Raw genomic sequence first — 13,349 nt, forward strand, 5'->3', positions numbered from 1 at the left:
GGAGGCCGAGGCCTTCCTAAGGACATCAGGAGAGCCCTGCTGGGTCAGACCAGGGAGGGCCCAGCCAGTCCAGCCTCCCATCTCACCCAGGGGCCAGCCAGTTCCTCTGCAGGGCCAGCCACAGGGCAGGGAGGCCAAGGCCTTCCTAAGGACATCAGGGGAGCCCTGCTGGGTCAGGCCAGGGGTCCATCCAGTTCAGCCTCCCTTCTCTCCCAGGAGCCAGCCAGTTCCCCTGGAGGGCCAGCCACAGGGCAGGGAGGCCAAGCCCTTCCTAAGGACATCAGGGGAGCCCTGCTGAGTCAGACCAGGGAGGGCCCATCCAGTCCAGCCTCCCGCCTCACCCAGGGGCCAGCCAGTTCCTCTGGAGGGCCAGCCACAGGGCAGGGAGGCTGAAGTCTACCCCTGATGATGCCTCCTGGCTCTGGAATTCAGAGGTTGACTGCCTCTGAATATGGAGGTTCCCCTCCATCGCTGTGGCTAATCCCCACTGACAGACTTGTCCTACATGAACCTGCCTAATCCCCTTTTCAAAGCGGTTTTATTCTTGTGGCCATCACTACATCCTCTGGCTGCCAAAGGAGTCTCTCCCTTTCTCCGTCCTGAACCCAACAGCTTCCTTGGCTGTTCTAGAGCCTCAGCATTTTGGGAGATCTTTCCACCTCATGCATAATTTTATAAACCTCCCTCCTTCCCCCCCGCCCCTTTTAGTGGCCTCTTTTCTAAGTGGAAAAGCCCCTGACTCTTCCGCTCTCCTCCTACGGAAGGTGCCCCAAGCCCCTCTCCGGCATGGTTACTCCCCTCTGGCTCCACCACGTCCCTCTTCCCTGCTCATGCCCCCGCCCCCAGGGCGAAGGACTTCCCATTTCTCCCCAGGACCCACTGGGGAAGGCACTTTATAAAAGCACGGGGACCGCAGCCAAGAATAGCCGTGTTTTGGGTGGGATTATTGGTTTGCTGCCTCTTTCTCACTCTTGGCCCTCCCTGTTTTTCTACTGGGGTAAAACTGTTTCTCTGCACTCTGCAGGATGTCTCCTACGCTACGATTATCCCGCTCTCTGTAACCCTTGCGCTGTCATTGTGCTCGTATCGATGGTTGAATCCACTTTGAGTGGAAAAGGTGGACTACACACAGTCTAGTCCGACCTCCTGTACAATGCAGGAATTTTTTAATTCACTTAGATCAGGGGCAGTCAAACTGCGGCCCTCCAGATGTCCACGGACTACAATCCCCACGAGCCCCTGCCAGCGAATGCTGGCAGGGGCTTGTGGGAATTGTAGTCCGTGGACATCTGGAGGGCCGCAGTTTGACTACCCCTGACTTAGATATTCCATTAAAGTTATGAAATGCAGATCCAAGGCAGAGGTAGCTTAGGAGGAGAGAACGGCCCAAGGCCATCCACACAGCTTCCAAGGCACAGGCTGGATTTGAACCTGGGCCTGGTCTGATTTTATTAAGAAGAAGACCTGATGTTTTCATACCCAGCTTTTCACTGTCCAAAGGAGTCCCAAAGCAACTCACAAACAAACATCCCTTCTCCCCTCCACAACATACCCCCTGTGGGGTAGGAAGAGGCTGAGAGAGCTCTAAGAGAACTGCTCTGTGAGAACAGCTCTCAGATAACGGTGGCAGATCACCCAGCTGACTACACACGGAGGAGGGGAATCAAGCCCAGGTCTCCAGGTTAGAGACTTCTGCTCTTGACCACCATGCCAAGCACTGCGCCATGCTGAAATAATCGGATCCCGAATCCCGGGCACCCCGCAAGGGTCCTTGAGGCCAGTGTCATCCGGGCCCCCCTGCCCCACAGCGAACGGCCCTCCCCCCGCTCACCTCTCTACCCGTGAGGATGTGGCGGGCCAGCTTGACCTTGGCGAAGTTCCCCTTCCCGATGGTCTTCAGCAGGCGGTAGTTGCCGATGTGGGGCTGCTCGTCGGCACAGGAGGCAATGGAGTTCCGGCAGCGGGCGCCCAGGGAGCGGCTGGACCATGACGAGCCCTTCTCGGAGCGGCTGCTGGCCAGGGTGGAGGGCTGCGGGGAGAGGGGGGGCGTCGCCGGGTTGGGCGCAGGGTCCAGCGTCACCACAGGGCAGCGTTGGTGCTGGAGGGGAGAGAGGGTGGCGTCACCCAGGGGGGACAGTCAGGAGCACAAAGGGCAGGAGAAGCTGGGATCAGGGGGTGAGATGCATAAAAACCCTCTACACATCACAGGTGAGATGGCCTTGTGATGAATGAGGCCCTTGGCCCATCCAGGGGAGCATCACCTGCTCAGACTGGCAGCCTCTCTCTCTCTCTCGGGTCTAGGGTGGAGGTCTTTCCCACCCCCTCCTGCCTGGCCCTTTTAACTGGAGATGCTGCTGGGGATTGAACCTGGGACCTTCTACATGCCAAGCAGAGGCTCTTCCATTGAGCTATGGCCTGTGTCCAGGGTCTCAGGCAGAGGTCTTCCCCATCCCCTCCTGCCTGGTCCTTTCAGCTGGAGATGCTGCTGGGGACTGAACCGGGGACCTTCCTCCTGCCAAGCAGAGGCTCTGCCCCTGAGCCACAGTCCCTCTCCACAGCTCTCCAGGGTCTCAGGCTGAGGTCTTCCCCATCCCCTCCTGCCTCACCCTTTTAATTGGAAAGGCCAGAAATTGAACCTGGGACTTACAGCATGCCAAGCAAACGTTCCAGGGAAGCTGGTCCCTCCACTTCCTCCCTGCGCAGGGCCTAAAACCTCCCTTCCCTAGAGCCAAACTGCACCCAAGACTTAAGAGAGCCCTTGGTTCTCCAGAAACCAAAATGCCCCAATTTTATTTTTATCTTCTATAAACCCCGTTCTGGGCAATGCAACGTGCCTCAAGTGAGGCTCAGAGGCTCACGCTCCCCAGACCAATGTCTCTGTGGCTGCCTTTTCTTCCAATCCCAAAGATCCAGGATCCACAGAGTGGGGGGGGAGGGCAGAAACCCTTTGCACATGCCCTCGGGACCTCTTGCCCCCTCCGCTCCATCACACGTTCCATGAAAGCGAAGTGTCATTTCGGCAAGCATAGTGTAGAACGGGAAACCCCAAGGTCATCTAGTCCAACCTCCTGTACAATGCAGGAAATTGACAGCTGCTCCCCCCCCCCACTGTATGCCCAGAGGAAAGGGGGGATTCCTAGCCCAGTGAGCTATTGTCACCTCCTCCCTGGGCTGCAGGTTACAGATCGCAGGGATCCCCTCCAGGGAAGCCGGGAGCCTTAATGAGATTAGAAAGCAAAAGATCTTTAGTCCAAAGAGATTATGGGGATCAACATCAACAGCTGCTCTGGAGCTGCAGAGGAGGCAGAAGACGGAAGACGGCTACAACTTGCACTGCCCCTGGGATCTCCCACTGCCACAGACCTCCCTATCGCCCCCCCCCCTCCATCCATCCACTCCTGGCTTTGAAAACACCAACAAAACACACACACCAAAGATCACCTGCAAGGCTTGTGGCAGAAACAGACAAAACCTTATGAGATGTGGGCCTAATGCACTTGTGCACCAACAAACACGCACAGAACTCTAGCCCCAGAGTCTAAACGTACCTCGGGTTAAACAAGCCACACTTTCTTGCCTGAGAAACCCAAATTCCAGCACTGTGTGCGTGTGAAAGAGAGACAGAGACAGAGACAGAGACAGAGGGAGGGAGGGAGAAAGAGTGAGTGAGGGAGAGGGAGGGAGAGGGAGGGAGAACCAAGTGAAAGTTCTGGTAACCTGGTGCTCCGTGGCCAGCAATGGCCAGTGTCTTGGGAGCAAGGAAGCAGGTAATTGGAGGGGCAGAGGGAGGGGGGAGAGAGGAAGAGAGAGGGAGGGAGAGGGAGGGAGGGAGGGAGAGGAAGATGCTGAAAGGCAGTCTACCCTGAACCTGGAGGCTCCATTCTGAGCTGCCATGACCAGCGGCTACTGCCAGGCCTGCCCCAACAGATGAATCCTATGAAAAAGCCATTGATGGGGGCCGCTGTGAAAGCATTTATGCTCCCATCGTATAACATTTATTCATTTCTGCCCCACTGCCTGCTCCCCAGTAGGGACCTAGAACAACTAATAAGGTTCCACGTGATATTCTTGTTGACGAGTTGGTAAAATGCGGTCTGGATCCTAATTCTGTCAGGTGGATCAATAACCGGTTGACAAATCTTACCCAGAGGGAACTTGTTAATGGTTCAGCAGCTTCTTGGAGAAGAGGGACAAGTGGAGTCCCCCAAGGATCTGTCCTGGGGCCTGTGTTGTTCAACACATTTATAAATGATTTGGATGAGGGATTAGGGGGGATACTTATTACATTTGCAGACGATACTAAACTGGGAGGGGTAGCAAACACAACTGAAGACAGCAACAGAATACAGGATGATCTTGATAGGCTTGAGAAGTGAGCTAAACTGAATAAAATGAAGTTCAATAGGGACAAATGTAAAGTTCTGCATTTAGGTAGGAAAAACCAAATACACCAATATAAGATGGGGGAGGCTTGTCTTGGCAGTAGCATGTGCGAAAAGGATCTAGGAGTTTTAGTAGACCATACATTGAACATGAGTCAGCAGTGTGACTCAGTGGCTAAAAAGGCAAATGGGATTTTGGGCTGTATCAAACGGAGTATCGTGTCCAGATCACGGGAGGGGATGGTACCGCATTACTCTGCTCTGGTTCGGCCTCACTTGGAGTCCTGTGTTCAGTTTTGGGCACCCCAGTTGAAGAGGGAGGTAGACAAACTGGAGCGTGTCAGGAGGAGGACAACAAAGATGGTGAGGGGTTTGGAGACCAAGACGTATGAAGAAAGGTTGGGGGAGCTCGGTCTGTTTAGCCTGGAGAGGAGACGACAGAGAGGGGATCTGATAACCATCAAGTATTTAAAAGGCTGCCGTATGGAGGATGGAGCAGAGTTGTTCTCTCTTGCCCGGGAGGGACAGACTAGAACCAATGGGATGATATTAATTCAAAAGAAATTCCGTCTAAACCTCTGGAAGAAGTTTCTGACAGTCAAAGCGATTCCTCAGTGGAACAGGCTTCCTCGGGAGGTGGTGGGTTCTCCATCTTTGGAGATTTTTAAGCAGAAGCTGGATGGCCATCTGACGGAGAGGCTGATTCTGGGAAGGCTCAAGGGGGTGGCAGGTGACAGTGGAGGAGCGAGAGGGTTGTGAGTGTCCTGCACAGTGCAGGGGGTTGGACTAGATGGCCCAGGAGGGCCCTTCCAACTCTATGATTCTATGATAATGTCCTCCTGCCCTTCATTTTATCCTCACACCAACCCTATAAGGTCTTTTGGGCTGAGCGTGTGGGACTCGCCCCAGATCTCTTGGGTTTCCCACAGCCCAAGCGGAGATGCCACAGGAGCCGAAATGGGGGGGGTTTTGGCTCCCCCAGCCCAGTTCCGTCGGGGGGGGGGGGTTGGAGCCAAGCCCCCTGCCCCAGGCCTCACCTCCACCACCCTCCAGAGTGGTGGCCAGAGTGGCTTCCTTCCGACGCCAGCAGAGCGTGACACAAGCTCCCTCAACCAGTTTCGAAATCCAGACCTCTGCAGGGCAGGTGCCGCCTGCCTCACGTTGGTCTGCTTGGCATGAAAACCAACCTGAAATGCTGGCCCTCTCGGGGCGGGGCCTTCCCTCCCCCGGCAGCCAGGCAGCGCTGGTGCACAGCAGGGCGAAGGGGTGGGCCCCTCCGGCCTGCCGGAGACACAAAGGTGGTGATTAGCGCTGGAGCTGAGCCAGGCTCACAAACGGTGCCGTCATATCCTGGAGGGCCAGAGTGCTACAGCTGCAGTTTTGCATCCGGGCTGAGGCAGGCAACGTGGGCCCCCACCCGCCCCGCTGGAGATCCCAAAGGGAGCTCTGCACCCCAGGGGCCTGGGACGAGAGGCCAGCAGATGCAGCAAGCCAAACAGACCTCCCACCCCTGCGCCACGGGCACAAGAAGCCGACTCCTTCCCAGTCAGGCCACTGATGCAGCCAGGTCAGCATTGCCTGCTCAGGCTGGCAGCGGCTTTCTAGGATCTTAGCCAGACAGCGGGATTTCCCCATCATCCCCTGACTGGTCCTTTTGGATATGGGAGATGCTGGGGATTTAACTTTGACCCTCTGCATGTCCAGCGGGGGCTCTTCCAATGAGCCTCAGCCCCACTCCAAGCATAAACACACACACAGACTCTCCTAGGCCTCTCCAAGGATCCGACCAGGGAGGGCCCATCCAGTCCAGCCTCCCGTCTCCCCCAGGGGTCAGCCAGTTCCTCTGGAGGGCCAGCAACAGGGCAGAGGCCGAGGCCTTCCTAAGGACATCAGAAGAGCCCTGCTGGGTCAGGCCAGGGAGGGCCCATTCAGTCCAGCCTCCCATCTCACCCAGGGGCCAGCCAGTTCTTCTGCAGGGCCAGCCACAGGGCAGAGAGGCCGAGGCCTTCCTAAGGACATCAGGGGAGCCCTGCTGGGTCAGACCAGGGAGGGTCCCTCCAGTCCAGCCTCCCGTCTCACCCAGGGCCAGCCACAGGGCAGGGAGGCCTAGGCCTTCCCCTGAGAAGACCCTCAGAAGAGCCCTGCTGGGTCAGGCCAGGGAGGGTCCCTCCAGTCCAGCCTCCCGTCTCACCCAGGGGCCAGCCAGTTCCTCTGGAGGGCCAGCCACAAGGCAGGGAGGCCGAGGCCTTCCTAAGGACATCAGGAGAGCCTTGCTGGGTCAGACCAGGGAGGGTCCCTCCAGTCCAGCCTCCCGTCTCACCCAGGGGCCAGCCTGGAGGGCCAGCCACAAGGCAGGGAGGCCGAGGCCTTCCTAAGGACATCAGGAGAGCCTTGCTGGGTCAGACCAGGGAGGGTCCCTCCAGTCCAGCCTCCAGTCTCACCCAGGGGCCAGCCAGTTCCTCTGGAGGGCCAGCCACAAGGCAGGGAGGCCGAGGCCTTCCTAAGGACATCAGGAGAGCCTTGCTGGGTCAGACCAGGGAGGGCCCATCCAGTCCAGCCTCCCGTCTCACCCAGGGGCCAGCCAGTTCCCCTGGAGGGCCGACAACGGGGCACGGAGGCCGAGGCCTTCCCCGGATGTTGCCTCCGGGCTCTGGGAGTCAGAGGCTTAGTGCCTCTGAATAAGCAGGTTCCTCTTAATCCCCATGGCTAGTAGCCATGAATCTTTCCAATCCCCCTTTAAAGCTGTTTATCCCTGTGGCCATCCCTACACCCTCTGGCAGCGAATTCCACATTTTAATTGCTTTCTATGTAAAGTAGTATTTCCTTTGGTCCCCCCTGAACCTCCTGCTGGTCAGCTTCATTGAATGTCCTCCAGTCTCTTCCTGTGGGAGAGGAATTTCTCTTTGTCAGAGCTCTCCACTCCTTACCTAGTTTTCTACTACTATCATGTCCCCCTTCAGTCATCTCTTTCCTAAATGGAAAAGCCCCCGATTATTCCAGATTTTCCTCCAAGGGCTCCAGCCCCCTCATCCTCTCAGTTGCCCCCTTAGAATCATAGGATCAGAGTCGGAAGAAATCTCCAAGGTCATCTAGTCCAGCCTTCTGCACAATGCAGGAACTCACAACTACCTGCCTACCCACAGTGATCCCCAATTTCATGCCCAAATTATCTCCTCCCACCAACACTCTCCAGAATCCAGCCTGGCCTGGAGGGACTTCACCTCCCATCCCACAATCAGCAATTCCCTGGGTGTGCAAGGAAGGGCCACAAGAGACAAACGCTGGCACATCCCTTCCTGCCCACCCACTCCCCATCTGCCTGAGTCCATAAAATCAGCATTTCTGTCAGATGACATCTAGCCTCTGCTTAAGAACTTCTAAAGAAGGAGAACCCACCACCTCCTGAGGAACCCACCACCTCCTGAGGATCCTGACTGGCAGGATCATCACCTGGCGTGATCTGGACACTATAGTTCTGTTAAAACAGCCCAAAATCCTGTTTGCCTGTAAGCTACCAAGTCACACTGCTGACTCATGTTCAGAGTCTGGTTTACTAAGACCCCCAGCATCTTTTCACTTGTACTACTGCCAAGACAAGTCTCACCCATCCTATAGGGATGCTTTTGATTTTTCCTACCTAAATGCAGAACTTTACATTTTTCACTATTAAAATTCATTTTAATTTTAGCCCAGTTTGCTAGCCTGTCAAGACCATCTTGTATTCTGATTCTGTCTTCTGGTGTGTTTGCTACTTCTCCCGGTTTAGTGTCATCTCCAAAATTAATGTACCCCAACTATTCCTTCATCCAAATCCTTTAGGAATATGTTGAACCACACAGGGCCCAGGACAGACCCCTGAGGCTCTCCAGTCGTCCCTCCTCTCAAGAAGATGATGAACCATACACCTGTACTCTGCTCTGGTTCGGCCTCACTTGGAGTCCTGTGTTCAGTTTTGGGCACCCCAGTTGAAGAGGGATGTTGACAAACTGGAACGTGTCCAGAGGAGGGCAACAAAGAGGGTAAGGGGTTTGGAGACCAAGACATATCAAGAAAGATTGGGGGAGCTTGGTCTGTTTAGCCTGGAGAGGAGACGACTGAGAGGGGATCTGATAACCATCTTCAAGTCTTTAAAAGGGTGCCATATGGAGGATGGAGAAGAGTTGTTCCCTCTAGCCCTGGAGAAACGGACCAGATCCAATGGGATGAAAATAATGCAAAAGAAATTCCATTTCCTGCATAGTGCAGGGGGTTGGACTAGATGACCCATGAGATCCCTTCCAACTCTATGATTCTAAGCACCCTTTGGGTGTAATCTGTCAACCAGTTAGCAATCCACCTGACAGAATTAGGATCCATACTGCATTTTACCAACTTGCCAATAAGAATATCATGCGGAACCTTATCAAAAGCCTTACTGAAATCAAGACACACTATGTCCACAGCATTCCTCTGATCTTGAAAGGTAGTAACTTTCTCAAAAAAGGAGATGAGGTTAGTCTGACATGGCTTGTCCTTGAGAACGCCTTGCTGACTTTTAGTAATTACAGCCATCCACCGTAGCTGCTCAAGGACTGTCTGTTTGATGATTTGTTCTAAACTTTTGCCAGCTATCGACATCAAGCTGATGGGTCAGTAGTTACCCGGATCCTCCTTTTCCCTTCTTATAGATGGGGACAACATTTGCCCACCTCCCATCTTATGGCTCTTCACCTGTTCTCCAAGAGCACTGCACTTTTTACTGCTCTGCCATCTCCTCCTTGAGATACAGTGAGCAGAACTGTACAGAGTCTTCCAAATGAAGAAGAGTTGGTTCTTATATGCCACTTTTCTCGGACAGAATGAGTCTCTAAACTGCTTATAATCGCCTTCCCTTCCTCTCCCCACATCAGACATGCTAGAAGGTTGGTGGGCCCGACTGCTGTGAAAGAACAGCACTATTAAGGCTGTGACAAGCCCAAGGTCTTCCAGCTGGCTGCATGTGGAGGAGCGGGAAAGCCAACCCACTCGCCAGATTAGAAGCAACCATCCACAGGGGTAGTCAACCTGTGGTCCTCCAGATGTCCATGGACTACAATTCCCATGAGTCCCTGCCAGCATTTGCTGGCAGGGGCTCATGGGAATTGTAGTCCATGGACATCTGGAGGGCCACAGGTTGACCACCCTTGCGCCACACCAAGCTGGCCACACCTGCCATCTATGCATGACAATATGGGCCACTTTTATTCTCCATCCCCTTCCTCATCCTCAATAACATTGGGTTGGCCCTCCTCACTGCTGCAGCACACTGGGCTCTTGGCATGAAGTCAGTGAGGTGGTTTCCCCACCACTCACCGGGGGACTGTTGTCGTCCTAGCAGGAGCGAGGATTTGGCCATGGGATCTTCTTCTCAGGGTGGTCAGTGGAGGTTGTGCGCCATTTCGCCAAAAAGCTGTGCTGTCTTGCTAAGGGGCTTGACTGGATCCAGCTAACTCAGTTCTCGGTTAGCTGCCCTGTTAAAAGCACCCTTCAAAGCTCAAGTGAGGGCAAAGTGAGCCAAACTGTGGCAGGGGATTGTGAGAATGCGCTGGGTTCCCGTTTCCCACTGTGGCCTTTGGAAGCCAGCCTGGTATAGCGGTTGAGATCGGCAGCTCCAAAACTGGAGAACTGGGTGCGGTTCCCCATTCCTCCTCCACATGCAGCCACCTAGGTGACCCTGGGCCTGTTACAGTTCTCTTAGAGCTCTTTCGGCCCTACCTCCCTCACAGGGGGTCTGGTGTGGGGAGAGGAAGGGAAGGGAATGCTTGTAATACATTTTGTAACTCCTTAAAAGCAGGGTACAAAAAAGCAGCTCTTCTTTTTCTAAACTTGCTCCCGTCTCTTATGTTGCTGATTTTACCAGGACTTTTGGAGCTGCCTTACCCAATTCTGTCCAAATATCCCGGATGATCAAATTATTTTATACTATTCTTCTTGCTGACTATATCAATGAAACAGCCCTTAGGGGAGCAAGATTCTGTGCTTTGGCCAGTTTAATGAGGCAGAAAAACACAGTCTAGTGTTTTAATAATTTTAGCATTATTACTAGTGCATTTTTTGTACAGGATATTTTATGCTTCCAATGAGTGATGTTCAACTCTATGATTTTGGGATTTTTGGCCACTGATCTCAGAACATAATAAGAATGAGCCAAACATTTACTCCTGAGGAAGTGCCTCCTGAGCTCCTCCTTCTGATGGATGGCTGCCCTGACTCTCCCCCAGAGGCATTAGCCAGCTGCCTGGAAGCGGTGATGAGATGGCTCAAGCAGAGTCGCCTGAAGCCCAATCCTTCAAAGACGGAGGTCCTGTGGCTGGGTAGGAAGGGACCATGGGAGGAAGCACGCCTGCCCACCCTGGACGAGATACAGCAGTCAGTGGCCCACTCCGCCAGGAACCTGGGTGTGATCTTGGATGCTTCCCTTATAACGGAAGCCCAGGTCGCACAGCTGGCATTTTACCACCTCTGCTAAGCCAACTTACTAGCGCCCTACCTGGCCCTGGAACACCTGGCCACAGTGATCCACGAGACGGTCACCTCTAGACCGGACTTTTGCGAGTCGCTCTACGCAGGCCTGCCCTTAACCTTGATCCGGAAACTACAGCTTGTTCAAAATGCTGCGGCCAGGGTCCTCCCGGTAACACTGTGGAGGTTCCACATTTGGCCCATCCTCCATCAGCTGCAATTGCTACCAGTTGAATTCTGGATCAGGCTAAAAGTTCTGGTAATTACCTTTAAGGCGATAGGGACTATCTTTCTGCTTTCTGCCCCCAAAAGAGCTTTACGCTCTGCCCCCACCAACTGGCTAGTCATCCCTGCCCCAAAACAAACTCGCTTGACCTCAACCAAGGTCTTCTCTGTCCTGCCCCTCACTCACCTGGTGGAACGAGCTCCCAGAAGAGATCAGGGCCCTGACGGAGCTTAAACAGTTCCGCAGGGCCTGCAAAAAGGAGCTCTTCTGCCAGAGATTTGGTTGAGTGTGGACCAGAATCAGTAACATCTGCAGGGCCCCTGAATCTCCCTCCCAAAACCCAAACACCTGAACCATGGACCTGTCTGAACTGTTATGAATTAGCTAAGGTTACTATTTTTATTGTTAGTATTGTTACAGTCCACTTATATGTTATGAAGAAACAAGCTCCATGTATTGTTTATGTTCCATGTGAACCACCCTGAGCCTTGGGATAGCGGTAAACAAATATATAATAAATAATTTGCAGAGACTTCAGATAATCATAGTTGGAAGGAACCTTCAGGGTCATTTAGTCCAACCCTCTGCACAATGCAGGAAACTCACAACTGCCTGCCTCCCACAGTGATCCTAATTTCACGCTCCCCCCCTCCCAACATTTCCAGAATCCAGCCAAGCCTGGAGGAAATTCACCTCCCATCCCACAGTGGTTATCAGTAATTTCCTGGAGGTGCAAGGAAGGGCCACAAGAGACAAACCCTGGCACACCCCTTCCTGCCCACCCACTCCCCATCTGCCTGAGTCCATAAAATCAGCATTTCTGTCAGATGACTATCTAACCTCTGCTTAAAAACTTACAAAGGAGGAGAACCCACCACCTCCCGAGGAAGCCTGTTCCACTGAGGAACCGCTCTAATTGTCAGGCACTTTTTCCAGATGTTTAGCCAAAAATTCTTTTGAATTAATTTCATCCCATTCATTCTGGTCTGTCCCTCTGGGGCAAGAAAGAACAATTCTGCTCCATCTTCTATATCAGCGGTCCCCAACCTTTTAATCACCAGCGACCGGTCAACGCTTGACAATTTTACTGAGACCTGGGGAGGGGGGTAGTCTTTTGCCGAGGGATATCGCCACCACCTGAGCCCCTGCTCCACTTGCTTTCTCGCCAGCGCCCCTGACTTCATGCCGCCCACTGGGGGGCACTGCCAGTACCAGCTGTGCAGTGCCATGCCAAGGGGGAGCCCCAGCCATGGCGACCGCTGGAGAGCCCCAAAGGTGAGCTGGCAGCAGAGTGGCAGCGCAGCCCCCGAGGCAGCAGCCGGGGAGGAGGACGAGGAGGAGCCGTGGCCCAGTATCGATTGATCCACCGACCGGTCCCAGTCCCTGGACCGGGGGTTGAGGACTACTGTTCTATATGACAGCCCATCAGAAATCTGAAGAAGAGTTGGTTCTTAGATGCCGCTTTTCTCTCCCCAAAAGAGGATCAAAGCGGCTTCCAATCGCCTTCCTTTCCTCTCCCCACAACAGACACCCTGTGAGGGAGGGGAGGCTGAGAGAGCCCTGATATCACTGCCCGGTCAGAACAGTTTTATCAGGGCTGTGGGGAGCCCAAGGTCACCCAGCTGGCTGCATGTGGGGAATTGAACTTGGCATGCCAGATTAGAATCAAACCCAGCAGAATCGCTCGGCATGCCAGATTAGTCCACACTCCTAACCACACCACCAAGCTGACGGTTATCAGATCCCCTCTCAGTCGTCTTCTCTCCAGGCTAAACAGACCAGGCTCCCTCAACCTTTCTTCCTACAACTTGCTCTCCATACCCCTCACCATCTTCATAGCCATCCTCTGGACACACTCCAGTTTCTCCACTTCAAGAGACTTAAGAGTGGCAGCCTCCAAACTGAAGAACCGGGTGAGATTTCCCACTGCTCCTCCTCTACATGCAGCCCTCTGGGTGACCTTGGACCAGTCACAGTTCTTTCAGAGCTCTCTCAGCCTTCAATATAGCACAGGGTCTCTGTTGTAGGGAGACGAAGCAAAAATGATGGTGAGCTGCTTTGGGACACCTCCCGGTAGCAAGAAGTGGGGTACAGAAATCCCAGCTCCTCTTCTTCCTTATCCATAATGGCTGAGGAGCCCCCAGTGGTCCTTCTGTCCTCTTGCAAGGCCATCTGTCAGCCAGTGGTCGGCAAACCATTACCCCTCCGGACCGGATGTGTGAGTGAACAAAGACTTCGGTCTGCCCCCAGTCTCCTGCCCG

At 53.9% G+C, this 13,349-nt stretch overlaps 1 protein-coding gene across 4 annotated transcripts in view; it reads right to left on the minus strand.

Moving 5' to 3' along the window:
* The window catches only part of MARK4 (microtubule affinity regulating kinase 4), a 50,297-nt gene that overhangs the window by 24,810 nt on the left and 12,138 nt on the right, over positions 1–13,349 (minus strand). For all 4 annotated transcript variants that reach the window (XM_077318593.1, XM_077318594.1, XM_077318592.1 and 1 more), the window contains exon 2: positions 1,832–2,098. In XM_077318593.1, coding sequence (XP_077174708.1) covers positions 1,832–2,098 — 267 coding nt within the window. The remainder of the gene's footprint in view (positions 1–1,831; positions 2,099–13,349) is intronic.

This window comes from Paroedura picta, unplaced genomic scaffold (assembly GCF_049243985.1).
Source record: "Paroedura picta isolate Pp20150507F unplaced genomic scaffold, Ppicta_v3.0 Ppicta_v3_sca21, whole genome shotgun sequence".
NCBI lineage: Eukaryota > Metazoa > Chordata > Lepidosauria > Squamata > Gekkonidae > Paroedura > Paroedura picta.